The sequence below is a fragment of the Tamandua tetradactyla genome, chromosome 4 (assembly GCF_023851605.1).
Source record: "Tamandua tetradactyla isolate mTamTet1 chromosome 4, mTamTet1.pri, whole genome shotgun sequence".
NCBI lineage: Eukaryota > Metazoa > Chordata > Mammalia > Pilosa > Myrmecophagidae > Tamandua > Tamandua tetradactyla.
In genome coordinates this window covers 39,497,550-39,511,552 of record NC_135330.1, presented here as the reverse complement: position 1 = coordinate 39,511,552, position 14,003 = coordinate 39,497,550, and the positions used below count along the sequence as shown (strand labels likewise).

At 36.7% G+C, this 14,003-nt stretch overlaps 1 protein-coding gene across 3 annotated transcripts in view; it reads right to left on the bottom strand.

Annotated features, from left to right (window-relative positions):
* Window positions 1-14,003, bottom strand: part of C4H1orf21 (chromosome 4 C1orf21 homolog) — a 171,096-nt gene that overhangs the window by 22,173 nt on the left and 134,920 nt on the right. For all 3 annotated transcript variants that reach the window (XM_077157214.1, XM_077157212.1, XM_077157213.1), the window contains exon 4: window positions 4,681-4,757. In XM_077157214.1, coding sequence (XP_077013329.1) covers window positions 4,681-4,757 — 77 coding nt within the window. The remainder of the gene's footprint in view (window positions 1-4,680; window positions 4,758-14,003) is intronic.

Below are 14,003 nucleotides of genomic sequence, written 5' to 3'. Positions count from 1 at the left end.
GGCAATTTAAGGATTTGGTGTTCACTGTGGAGACTTTCTGGTTATTAGTGTCTAGCCTATATTGCCTTGTATATAATAGGAAGGTAATAACTATTAGTTAATTAAACGATGTATTGCTCTCTATTAAGTCTGTTGTGATCTATGACCCCTCACCAAGGAAGTATGTTGTGTAAGCTTGGGCATATGGCAGGGCTTCAGATTCATCATCTGTAAAACCAGCCGATTGGTCTCTGAGGTCCCTTTCAGTGCTAATATTCTATATCATTAGTAACTTCCATTAACTCCCTCAGTTATGTACCACAACATGAAAACAGGCATGTTTGGTTAGTATCATACATATGCATGCCGGAGGGACAGGAAGGGAAGTCTCAAGTAAAAGCAGCTCTGCAAATGTGACTGTCATCTCTGATCAAGAATGCACTGTTCACAGGCTCGAGGGGTCTTTATACATCAGGAGCCTGACACCGGAGGTAATGGCCGAGAGCCTCAAGATGCATCTCTAATAAAGCAAACTTAGGAACCTCAGTGGTTTCAATTCTGTGAATTGTAACTACATAGTTTCTAACCACTTAAAAAAACTGTTTCCCTTGTTAAAACAAACTGAGCACAAGATACCCAGCCCAGAATTACTTAGCCAAGACAGGTGTATTTTCAGCCCCATCTGGATCCTGAACTAAGTACTATCTTGTTATGGGGTAGATGGTAGACTGGTCACCAAGTGTGGACAACTGTTTTTTCAATCAGGTGCATCTCTGAGACGACACTTCAATAATACAGAAATGCTACCTATTTTTTTGTCATCTAAGAGGTAGACTATGCCTGCTAGCCTCTATCTCATTTCTTAACCTACCAAAAAGAGTCACTCACCAGACTGATTCACTATCTTGCTACCTTGAAATGCAATCCGGGAATTGTGTTAGCTGAAAAAGACTAAATGGAAGAATGACTTCTTTATTATCAAAGCATGATGCACTAAATTAGCTCTTTCAGATAAGCTCCATTGTCACTGGAAGTGTTGCAGACACTGCCAGATGGTACAAACGCCCACATGAGATCCTCCTTGCACATGCATTGTCTTAGGTACAGTGTAATCTGAAAACATGAGGTTTACACTCCAGTGTTGAGAGACGCACTGTAATCTCTTCCAAATGGACAGATGGAATTTTTTTTTTTTTTTTAAGGAAAGACAGATAGAAGGAAGGAAGGAAGGAAGAAAGGGAAACATCTTTAAACATTTTCTTGTTTTTTTTTTATTGTATTTTGTTTTTCCGTTTTTTGTTACATGGGCTGGGGCCGGGAATCGAACCGAGGTCCTCCGGCATAGCAGGCAAGCACTTTGCCCGCTGAGCCACCGCGGCCCGCCCGACAGATGGAATTTTTACTCTGAAGAATAGATTATCCCATATCAACTGACCCTGAACTGGATAAACACAGATGCACTCCTTCCAGGTGGAAACCCTATTGACACAGTGGCATTATATTAGTTTTTAATCTTCAAGAGTACAAACCACATTGTGGGTAACAAGCTGACTCTTAAATCCTTCCTGATGTACAATTTCTTGTAAGTACAGGAGGGAGGAGAAAAGCATACTGGCTTTTCTATTTTTCCTCAAGGTATTAGAAAGGGATAACTGAATTGTTTATGACAGTTTATAGAGTATGAATATTTGATGCTAGAATTCTTTAGATCAAAAAAGATAAAAAAAAAAAAAAAGCCTGCATCTTGGTATCTGCTTTAACTAATAAAGCTTAACTATTTTGGTAACTCCTATTTCTCTCTAATAACTGAGACTCAGCCTTAGAGAAACATAGTACTCCACTAGGCATTTCTCTTGCTTCCATCAGTTGGCACTGGCAAAGTTCTCATGAGATAATCCTGCTCTTCTTTCTATGACTTTTCAGCTTCATCGAAATAGGGATGACAACACTAGGGAATCTTAACGCAACAAAATCAAATTAATGAATGGTGGGTTAAATGAGCTTTAGAGCTAATTGGCTTTAATTTTTAGTGACATTAAAAAATTAAGTTTTCAAATAACAAAACCGTCAGCAGTATGAGAAGTCACAGTTCTAATTTCCTAATACTTCACTTACAAAGATGAAATTCAATATACCCAATGTGTTCCCAGTAAATCTTGGCCTGAACAGTTATTTCTTCATGATCATCTTTATTATTTTAGACGGGATCTCAGGGAAGTGGATTGATTTTCATTCTCATTTCATGACAGATTCTTATTAATAGTCCATGCATGGTTGGCTTTTATTTAATTAGTTAATTAGGTTTAAAAAGTAGTATTTAAGCACCCATGAAACCAAATCCAAAAACAAAAGCTAGAACTTTGACTATAACCTATTGCTAACTCAGTTCCAAACTAAGCCTGTGTTTCCTTTATCCAAGGTAACAATTCCTTCCTTGCCTTCCTTTCATAGTTTTACTGCATCTCTATGTGCCGAAGAAGCACATTATTTATTTCAGTTGTTTTCGTCTTTATAAAGACTCCATCAATCTATGTAATCTTTTAGAACACTCTTTTCTTCTAGTTGTATATTGCTAAGATCCATCCAGCATTGTGCATTGCTGCAGTATGTTCATTTTAACTGTAGACTAATATTCCATTGAGTGAATATAGTGCAGTTCACCCAATCTCCTGTCAAGGGGCATCTGGGTCACTTCTCAATATTCAGGAGCTCTTACCAAGCACTTGATACTATAATAAGCACTGAGCATATATTATTTCATTTAATATCCAGCCCTAGGAGACAGAATTTTTCACCCTCATTTTACTCTGAAAAAAATGAAGCTTGAAGACATTAGGTCGCTTGCCTAAGACCACAGAGCCAGAAAGGATGTGTTCTATGCACTGCATCTAGTGAGGGTGTGAGGATTACCTGACATTATAGCTTAGAATTGTCCTTCTATTCATGGACGAAAAAACAAACCTTCATTTCTTTTTCATAGAGCTGCATAATAAATGATAGTTTTCTTGATCCAATCTATCAATAAATAGGAAAAGTAAAACCCTTCTCTTGGTCCTTCAGAAATATTATTTTTTTAGTTGAATTCCAGGTAGGCAAAGTTCTGACTTACCCTTTAAAACATACACACATATGAGCATGCCAACTTATGGAAAACAGTGGATTTTCTTATATAATTTTAATGTAAGTGCAAATTTAACAAACTTCTCTGAAAGCTTCAGCACATGCCAGTTTGCGAAGTATGCAATTTCAGTGTTTCAAAGTTTAAAAAGTAATCTCTCAAAAGGGTCAAAGAAATTCTCAATACAGAATAATTCCAGTAAGGGAAGCATTAAAGGGATAGCATATGTCAAATGATTTTGATGCCAAGAAGCTTTGGCTATATCATCAGGTATCTATTATCCCTAAAGGCAGATAAGGTTAGTGTAGACAAAGGAAATCAGCAGTGAAGCCAACATTGGAGCTTGTTATTATAGTATAGCATTTCCCTAAGGTGAAAAATCGGTTATAACATTTCACTGACATTGTAAACAAGTGGATTTTATAATATCTAGTTTTTTTTTTTCTAAGTAAAAAATCAAGTCACCAATCTCATCCACTGCTCCTTCAGTGTCCTAACTGCCATATCTCGGCAGGCACAACTGTAGCAATTCCACAGACAGTGAGCCAGGTTAAAGTCATTATAAACTTTTTTATTTCAAGGCCCTGGGAAGAACCCAGAGATAATGCAACTTCTGCTTATGATTTTCATTTATGGGCTATTACATATATGTACCATATGTACATATATATTACATATACGTAACAGTCAAATTTATGTTGGGGTGTGGGTGACCATGTCAAGTTTACCAGTCTGATCACCTCCTGGGAATTTCATTTGTATTAAGTGGAACATTTTAACAGAGAGGTGTAGCCCTCAGGCTAAAACAGCCCCTTTGAAGAAAGGGAGGTTGGTTTCAAGGTCACACCAAGTTTATCTCATTCATTAAATAAAAATAAAGGTAGATTCAATTCTAGAACAATCTAGAAAAATACTGCTCTCCAAAATGGTACTTATTTTTCTTAGTGTTTGAGTTGTGAAATATATAACACACATAAGAGAAACTATATAATGCTATTTGAATAATAATAATCAAAGCCATGCAGTACCGATCCAAATTAAGAAACACAGCCCATAAGAAACACAGCCCCATTGTCTTCCTTCCGCCAAAAAGAACCACTATTCTGAATTTTTTGCCTTTTCATATCCTTGTTTTTGTTTATTGTTTTATAATGCACATTGGTTAGTTTTGTCCTATTTTCAACTTTATATGAATGGTACCTGTATATATATAGGTACATACTACAACTTACTTTACTTCCTTAATCTTATATTATGAAACTCTTGATTTGTGCAGCTGTTTGTGAGGGCTCAGAGCTATGTACTCCAGAAAAACATGCTTGTAAACTTAATTCATTCCTGTGGGTGTGAACCCATTGTAAATAGGACCTTTTGAGGAGGTTATTTCAGTTAAAGTGTGGCCCAACTGAATCGTGATGGGTCTTAATCTATTACTGAAGGCCTTATAGGGAAGGCCACAGAAGGAGATAAAGCCAAAGGGGAAGCTGCCCGAAGCTGGAAGACAACGGTAGGCAAAGCGGAAATCATGCTGCAACATTTTTAGCTTTAAAAAGACTATAAGGAAAATAGGAACTAGAACTTACTTTGCTCTGGGTTGATGAACTAATCCCGGAATCTCTTTATTACTTTTAAGTCTTACATTTGAACTGGCACTTTTTTCCTGAAACACATAAATACAACACAGGTAAAAGACAAGTTCAGCATCAGCAAGAAACAAGAGCACGAGTTTTCATCACGGAGGTATTAGATCTGGCTGGGACTCCTCAGCTGGTTGCTGCAGAAGGACAAAAGCCCATGTGAAGGATGTTACACAGTACTGGGAGAACCGGCCAAACATTTTAAGGGGAACATTAAGTTGTGGAAAGAGGAATTAGCTTTATAACAGCTATGATTCTGTTTAGAAAACAATGTGCAACTAATATTTAATTCTTAGGTTGCTGAAAAAAACAGAACAAGAAGATTCTAGTGTCAAATTGATGAGGAAAAGAACATTGGCCACATAGTCAGTCATTGTTTACTTGCTTGGGTTAATTGACCTCACTGCATTTCATTTGCAAAAGACAACTTCAGTTGTGGGGACAGAAAGTTTGCATCAGCCCCTAGCAAGGTAAGACCAGTACTGAAATTAGTATTTTCAACCTACAACTTTCTTCTAAATACTGAAACTGAATTTAAATGAATTAATAATATTCAATTGCAGCCTGAGTTCAAGAAGCACTTCTTTGGCTTCCCCTTCAATTGGATTCTTGAATTTTAGAATACCAGAACATCAATAAGTACACTATTTCAATAATATAATTGCTCTGTATTTTTACATTATCTTTAAATAAATCCAAGGTACTTTATAATGTGTTTGCACAACCTACCCCTAAAATAAAGGGAGTCTTTCATTTTAAACCTATTAAATAGGGGACTATATATACCCAAGGAACCTGCAGCACATCAATAATTAAAGACACAGTCTAGGGCGAGACATAAAACGTTCTGTGGGTTGACACCACATTCTCATGATGTGAAATGACACATAAATCAGATGGTCTCAAAATCAATGCTTTTGAGTTCATGTGTCTCCTAGGACAGCAGAAACCATTTAAGTCAGTGAAACTCCAATGACTTATTGGCTGTTTATTTATCATTGAACATGAGCTTATTTTTATGATGTTAGTGCTCTAAAACTATGGTAATTCTGTTTGTGTTCTGGGAAAAAAAACAATTGTTAGAGTTTTTTTGAAGTTTATCTTATCTTCCTACACTAAAGTCAAGAATGATTTTACGAACATTTTAAAACTATAAAATATGTACAGTTCCCTCTGCTGATGTCGTCAGGGAATAACAGATGCAATATTTTATGTTTTTATAAGAAAGTGAGAGAAATTAGAAAAACTCTAATGCACTAGAATATAAACTCCAGGAGGGGAGGGCCCACAGCTCTGTCTCACCATTTTATGGCAGTATATCGATGACATAAATGAATGATGTCACTAAACAATTAGCTTCTTTTTAAAAGTTAGAGATAAAAATATTATTATCCCCATTTTACAATGAGGAAGGCGAACATAGAAAGGTAAAGTTCTTCTTCGAGATTATACAAATAATAAGTGATGTTATTTGGATTTAAACACAAGCACTCTGGCTCCATAGTCCACGCTATCAACCACTAAGCAGTTCTCAAACATTTTAGTATCAGGACACCTTCATCTATACTCTCCAAGTATAATGTATTTCATTATACAATACGAAAAAATTGCACTTGTTAAAATTGCCATCAATTTCATCATAAAAGTCTCCGAGTATTAAGAAGCTGTCAGACTCATGGTGGTAGATACAAGTTTGCCAAAATTCTAATTTTCGGTTTAAAGTTTGAATTTTATCATTGGCAACATATACTATCAATTGTTTTTCATTTTCCTTGAAACAACAGGCTTTCTTCGTTCATTTTTGAGAAAATGTTTTCTAAATACCAAATTGTGAATATCCATAATTTGTCTGCCAGCCATTTTTTCAAAAGTAGAGATGGTATTCCATAAAAAAACTGCTACTTCATCTTGAAACTCAGACAACTGCAGTAGAGCTTTTCTTTGAGATAACCAACTTACTTGGGCATGCAGAAGAAATGCTGTATGCATACTTCTGATTTCATTACCCAGAAAATTAAAAATACATGCATCCTAGCCAGAAGATTTAACAAAATTATTATTTACTGCTTCATCAAGGACATTCTTATGTGAAACTGGAATGTATTTTTCTATTATGAGAGCATGGTGGTGCTGAATATAATGACTACCAATATGACTTCATGCCCCCGCCTTGATATAAGCTAAGGGACCTGAAGTGTTACCAAATGTTGCTTTTGCTCTATCAGAACAAATGTCAACACAGTGAAAAAAAGGGAAATAGCTTCCTACCATTATTATGAAAATAGTTCTGATGTCCTGGCCTCCCTGAGAAGGTCTCAGGAACTTCCAGAGGTCTACCACATGTTGACCATAGTACTTCTTTACCTCTTTTGCAGAGAAAATAAATGATTATAGATTATTTCATTATGATATGTGCCTTAACTCAAAGAAAATTAATGGCTTTGTTGAGATAAAATTTATATTCCATAAAATCCCCCATTATATATGTACAATTTACTGATTTTAATAAATATATAGACTTGTGCAACTATCATCACAAATATATTTTAGAACAGTTCCATCACACTGAAAAGTTTCTTCATACCCATCTGCAGTTAATTCCTGTTGCCGTCTCCAGGTATTAAGAATAAAATTATGTTTAGTTTTCACACAAGCTGGCACAGGCAGGGAAAGGGGAGAGCCTCTGATGCAAGCCTATAATTGATGTCAAATCCTTAGCAGGCAGGGTCACTGAAATGTGAAGCACAGTCAAAAGGCGGAACCTTCGGCAGGATGTTTGAATTAGACTATCCGGATAAGCTGTAACCTCTGGAGCATCCAATCAGCGGAGAAACAGGGGAGGGACCTAGGCTTAGGTTTAAGATTTATGGCATTCTATTGTTGGGCACGCCAGCCACTATTTTTTGGCTGGGTACCCCATCTTGTAAGATCATGAATTGGTTCTTTTCTTCTCCACAATCAGGTGAGTGTTTATTCTCTTTCAGGAATGGCTTTCTATCTAACACAGTCAACCACTGATAAGCTGTCTGTACAAATTTGCCTTTTCTAGCCATTTTATATAAATGGAATTATGTCTGGTAGTTTTCACTTCTAACATTTTTGAAGTTCATTTGTATTATGGCATATATCAATATTGCATTTCTTTTCGTTCCTGAAAATCCCAATATATGAACATATCACATTTTGTTTATCAATTCACCAGTTGATGGACATTTGGATTGTTTCTAGTTTTTGACAATTATCAATTAATAATGTTGTTATGAATTCATATACATATCTTTCTGTAGATATGTTTTAATTTCTCTGGGTAGATATCAAGGAGTGGAATTGTTGGATTCTTTAGTAAGTTTATGTCTAACTATTTAAGATATTGCCAAACTGGTTTCCAAGTGGCTGCGCCATTTTACATTCCCACCAGCAATGCACAGTGGTTCCAGTTTCTCCACGCTACCACCGGCACTTGGTATCATCTTTTATATTAGTGCCATTCCAGTGGGTGTGTAGTGGTGTCTTATTGTGGACTTTACTTACTTAAAATTTATTTACTTAGATTTCTTCTCTTATTTCTTTGTATCCTCCACAGCACCTAACAACTTACTACATGGAGGCATTATATACATACTCTTTGGCTGCATTTGCCTGAAGAAGTCAGTTTTATATTTTGTTTATAATCATCATTTAACTTTCTCTTTGGGATTTGTTTGTTGGGGAAGGTGAGGGTTAAAGAGATCTGCCTCTTTAAAATAAAATGAAACGAAGAAATAAAATTAAGAAGGGCTGGAGGAAAGCGGAGGTTGGTGGGAGGATCTATGGGGATATGTGTTCAATATTAGAAGCAGCTCAGATGGAGTAAACCCAAGAGAGGGGCAGACAGCCACGCAGCTACAAGGATCAGGAGAGCTCCACGAATAGGAAAAAGAAATTAAACTGGGAGATGATAGAAGAGGTAACTAAGATACTGTTTCCCTTAGCAAACAAAAACTATTACAATGGTTATTTGACTCTTGTAAATTAAGAATGCCACCTAAAATAAACTGGGACCAGCTGGGACTAAGCTGAAGCCATTTAAAGGGCTCTCCTGCAGTTTTTAGAGCAGAGATTTTTAAATTAAGATTCATCCACATTTGCAACACAATCATCTGGGGTGCTTGTTAAAATACAAATTCCTCCCCACTCATATGTGACTTCTAGAGTGTGAATCTCTGGGATTGAGGCTCAGGAATCTGCATTGTAAATAGGAATCTTAGGAAGTTCTTAGTAAAAAAAAATTTTTGAGAAATTGTATTTCATAAAAAGATACCTTTGATGGCCTTCCACTGAGCAGTTTTCAAACTGTGCCTGGGGCTTCTGCAGGGATGCCTGGAGTCTCACCAGAGCAGCAACCCTTAAATTGTTTTAGACTCAGGGGCTCCATCAATTGAAAAAAAATACATCCATTTCTGAAAAATGTTTGCAAACTACTGTCAGGTAGCAACAGCTTTATTTAAACAGCAAATCAACTAAATATCTCCTTTGAAATAATTTCCTTAAGAGCAGTATATGTTTGTCAGGGTCTAGAGTAAACTTATTGGTACTTTCTCTGATGCTGAAGGCAAATCAAACTGACTACATTTATGCTCGTGCAGTGAGCTCACCAATCTCCTGGTGAACTCTCCCAAAAGAGAAGTCAAGACACCAGGAGGAGGCAGCATAGCATGTTCAGGTTGCTGGCAGAAGACGCCATGCTGGTTTGCAAGAAAAGCCATTCCTTTTCTCCCTTCACTTCTCTGCCTTTTTTGTCCCTCTGAGTCTGAGAGGATTTAGGCAGTTGTAATCCTGCAAGGTTCCCTTTACAAGTTGGTTCTGGATTGGCAGTGTGGGAAGGAATCTTGCTTTTCCTTTCTGGGACCAGCAGCAGGAAGTTCTGTTGTATAGAGAAATCCCAGAGGCCAGATGAATGCAGGAAACTGGAGGCCGGGAGAAAAGTAGTGGGGTTGGAGTAGTAGCTCCTAGGACTGCTGATGAGGGACCTGCTCAGAGCAAGGACATTAAACCTCTAAATAGGAACCCTCAAAGGCATTCCTACACAGAGGGAGTTTATGTATGTGTCTGTGTTTGTACACGCACACACATGCATTTCAGAAGTGACATAAGAACTAGAAAAGATAAATACTTTGATACTACAATCAGGAGATTTGGAGGGAGGACCAGGAAGTATATTTATCTTTTATTGATCCACAAGTTTGAATCTTTAATACAAGGATTTGATTGAACTCAGGCAACACAAACTAAACTATCTTCTCTAGATAAGAAAACATATTTAAGGCAGGCTTTATTTAAGCTATGAGAAGCCATAGTCCATTATGACATCTTTGAAATGAAAACTTAGATTTATTTTAATTGTCAGGCCACTGTTTTACTTTTTCCACTGACACTGTTTTTCTTTTTGTGTGTGTGTGAGGTGGGGAGAAGCTATTTCAAAAACCCAAAATACATGGTCTATAAAAGAATGCAAGTTCCAAGACTGCCGGGCCAAGAACAAAAAGTGCAAACGAACACGGGCCATTTCCTGGAAACTACCATTGATTGTGTATGTGCGTGTGTATTTTTAAATAGGAACATACCCAACAATGAACTAAACAGAATCATTCCAGCTTTTGGGGTGTACCCACAGGGTGCGCATATTCTCTAAGAAAGCGTTTCATCTGCTGTTCTATATTTGATTTCTCAAGAGTATTAACATGAGATAGGAAACAGCATCCATCAAAGAGAAAGGGATGGACAGTGCAACAGTGGCTCACTGGCAGAATTCTCTTCTGTCATGCAGAAGACCCAGGTTCGATTCCCGGAGTCTGCCTGTCCCAAAAAAAATAAAGAGAGAGAGAGGAATATTTATCTTCTGTTTTCTGGATGATAGTGATAAGCTGGGCCACCATCACTCTATGGGATTTTCTGCATGTTAACAAATGGCAAGATCTGAGCTGTCAGAAACAACTAATTGACTTGGGTCAGAAGTGAGAAATGAGAGGATATTGCCATGTGATGGGAAGGCCAACGAACCCAAAGGAGCCAGCACAAGATTGCTAGTCTTTGGGGAGAAAGCAAACCTTGCAGATATCTTGATTTTGGACTTCTAGCCTCAGAACCATGAGCCAATACATGCCCATTTTTTATGACAATCCATTGTATAGTATTTGTCAGAGCAGCCTGGCAAACCAGGACAGTTAGGATATAGTTCAAAGTGACAGAAACCCAGCTCAAATTATCTCAAGCCAAAAATTAAAAAAAAAGAATTTACTGGCTTAACTAATAGAGGGATCTGATCTCAGAAGGGACTGAATAGAGGTGATCAAGCAATGCCCTCCCTTTCCCTGTCTCTTGTCAACAGTTGTCATCTTGGCTTAATTTTTTATGTCATCTCCTGGCAGCTCCAGATTCAATCCTTCCAAGTTTAAGACCCAACAGGCAAAGGAGTCTTCCCTGCTGGTCCTAGTTACATGAATCCAGGGAAATCCTAATTAGCCTATGTTCAGTCAGGTGCCTACCCCTGTGGAAAAGGGAATTGGGTCTGTTACCAAGAGGGGTCTTGCTGGGAGAAGAAAAGCAGTACTCTCACATATTTTATTCTTCTGCTTATGGATTCTGTGTTGTTTTTTTTAAATAATTTCTGTTAATATACATATTTATTAAACATGGCAATTCTGTTGCATGTCTTGCTTTTTTATACAAAACAGTGGTTTTTAAGAAAACCTTTTTTTGTTTTCATACTGAGATTTCACGTGTTCGACTAGTGAAAGCCATTGATTTTTTTTATCTATTATTTCTTCCGTCAAATGTGAGATGAATACTGGCAAATTCTAAATTTAGTTTCCTGCTCATACACTCTCTTCCACACCCTTGTGCAACCTGTACCCATCAGAAGTCAGAGTAAATGAGAAGTGGATGTTTTAATAGCATCCCCAGGCTTTCTAGCTAATACAAGTGTCGGCTCTGTCATGGTATGATTGTTTTACAATGTAGAGTCAGTCACTAGATATCTATACACCATTTCAACAGTCAATAGCCAAATCTGGCATAGTTCCACTATTGATGTACTTTTAGCCCAAAGCTGCTAGGAAAAGAGCGGTTGCAACTAGAAAATTTGGATTGAAAATGCTCTTTAAAATTGAAATATGGTATTTAGGCAATAAAGAGTAAGCACTGCTCTTTTTTTTTTTCTACTTTTAGAGAAATGTACTTCCGGAAATATTTTCATTCTGAACTTTGCAAGTGGAATTGATCCTGAAATGCTTTAAAGCATTCGTCAGGAAAAAGGCGTCGGAACAGATCATCTATCTCCATCCTCTGCCTCTCTCATTTCTTTTCTGTCTGAGCTTCTTACAGAAGAACTCTTTCAAACTAGGAGTTTATTAGTGACACAATAAGCTTACATTACTAAGTTGACCTTATGTAAAAAGGCTTCTAAATGTGTGATCTCTTTTTCTCCAAGGCTTCTCACTCCTTCCAAGTTCTACCAGGAAATAAATCTTAGCTCCAGCTACTTGCTCCCTCATTGCCTGCCTCTCAACTTAAGTGAAATGCTCTTGCTACTACAATAAAAGGCAAAAAATAAAAAAGGTGTGGTGTTAAAACTAGTATGGTAAAATACTATAAACTACACATTTAAGAGCTTGGATGAATCGTATGTCCTGAGTATTAGGTAGTTCTCATCTTCCCAGAGAGAAGAACCTCAAAAACGTATCTTGGCAATTTTAAATATATAATCTTTTAAAGATTTGGTCAAATCTATCAGATGACTACTTACAATTTACAATGAATTAATTTAGCTACACAAATATATTTAAATTCATGTATTACATAAAAATCATATTAATATAGAAAATTTTTCACACTCATATTTCATGAAACAATTTAAACTTTTCAGTTGCATAGACATCAGTGTATTCACAATCACTTAAAGTCACTACCTTTTTTAGTCTGCTAAAATTTCCAGGGCATATCCTCTTCACTTCTTATTTGTTTAAAATAAAATGCAGTTTGAATTTTTGCATGTTACCATCTTGGAAATTTAATTCCAAGCCCAAATATCCATTTTTTAGTGCTGATTGCCACACAGTTCACCACTTACCATATTATTCTCTCAAATAAATTGTTAAAGGGCTGTCTATGATGACACACAGAATTCATGAATTATCTTTTCTCGTTTAGAAACAAAACTGATTTTGTAAGGCAATCTCTGTAAGTATACAAAGTTATCACTGACTGAAGTTTTAGGCTAATGTGTCTTCCCTCAACATTGGTGCTCAAAGTAAAGTAAATGAGTCTCAGTACAAGAGACTCAACTACAAGATGATACCCACTTTTCTTAAGGATAATATTTTAAAAAGTCATGTTATGTTCTGGCATATCCCACAACGTAAACTCTTAACTATGTGAAAGATGATTTAAAGCTTAGCTTTTACCATAATCCTGGGCTTCCTGAAAAAATTGAATAGGAACATTAAAGGCTTTCTCCATTTCTCAAAATTTCATTTCAGCATGTTACCGAAACAAAAGCTCACAAATGTGACTGCCACATCTGCTGTCTAATAGTCATTTGGTAGAAAACATGCTAAGGGCAAAAAACAAACCAAACCCAAACAAAAACATATCTGCTGGTCCATTTGCCGATTTCTTTGCCCCCTCCCCCGCCTCTTTTATACTGAATTACATGTTATGGAAGATAAACTAGAGGAGAGAGACAATCATGCTTAATTTGTTTCTTACACAAGGCCATATGTAAGTGGGCATTTAAGTGATGCTCCTGTGATAATCTGACAATGGAGAAATACAGCTTTTCCTTTACACTTATAGTTTCTTATCATTGCAGAAACAATAACAATTAAAATAATAGCTACCATGGATGGCCCCTTCTCAGCTGCAGGTACCACACTAGGTCATTAACTGAGTTAAGAACAGACAAAACACCAAGCACAGGCTCTGCCATGTGGTAAGAGCTCAAGAGATGCTGGCAATTATCATTGTTATGATTAATAACAATAAGTTTTTATCATTTAGTCCTCAAACAACTATATGTAATAAGTATTATCACAGATGCGAATGTTACAGAAATAGAGGCTCTGAGATTTTGTAAGTTGTCCAAGGTCAGAGGGTTATTGGCCAAAAGGGAATCTTTTGTATCTGCCTCTCTTTCAATAATTATTTTGTATCCTTAAAAAACAACTACATCTATATAAATGAATGAGAATGGTTTTAAGGAGCAGTCTACACATTCTTGAACTCTTAAGAGC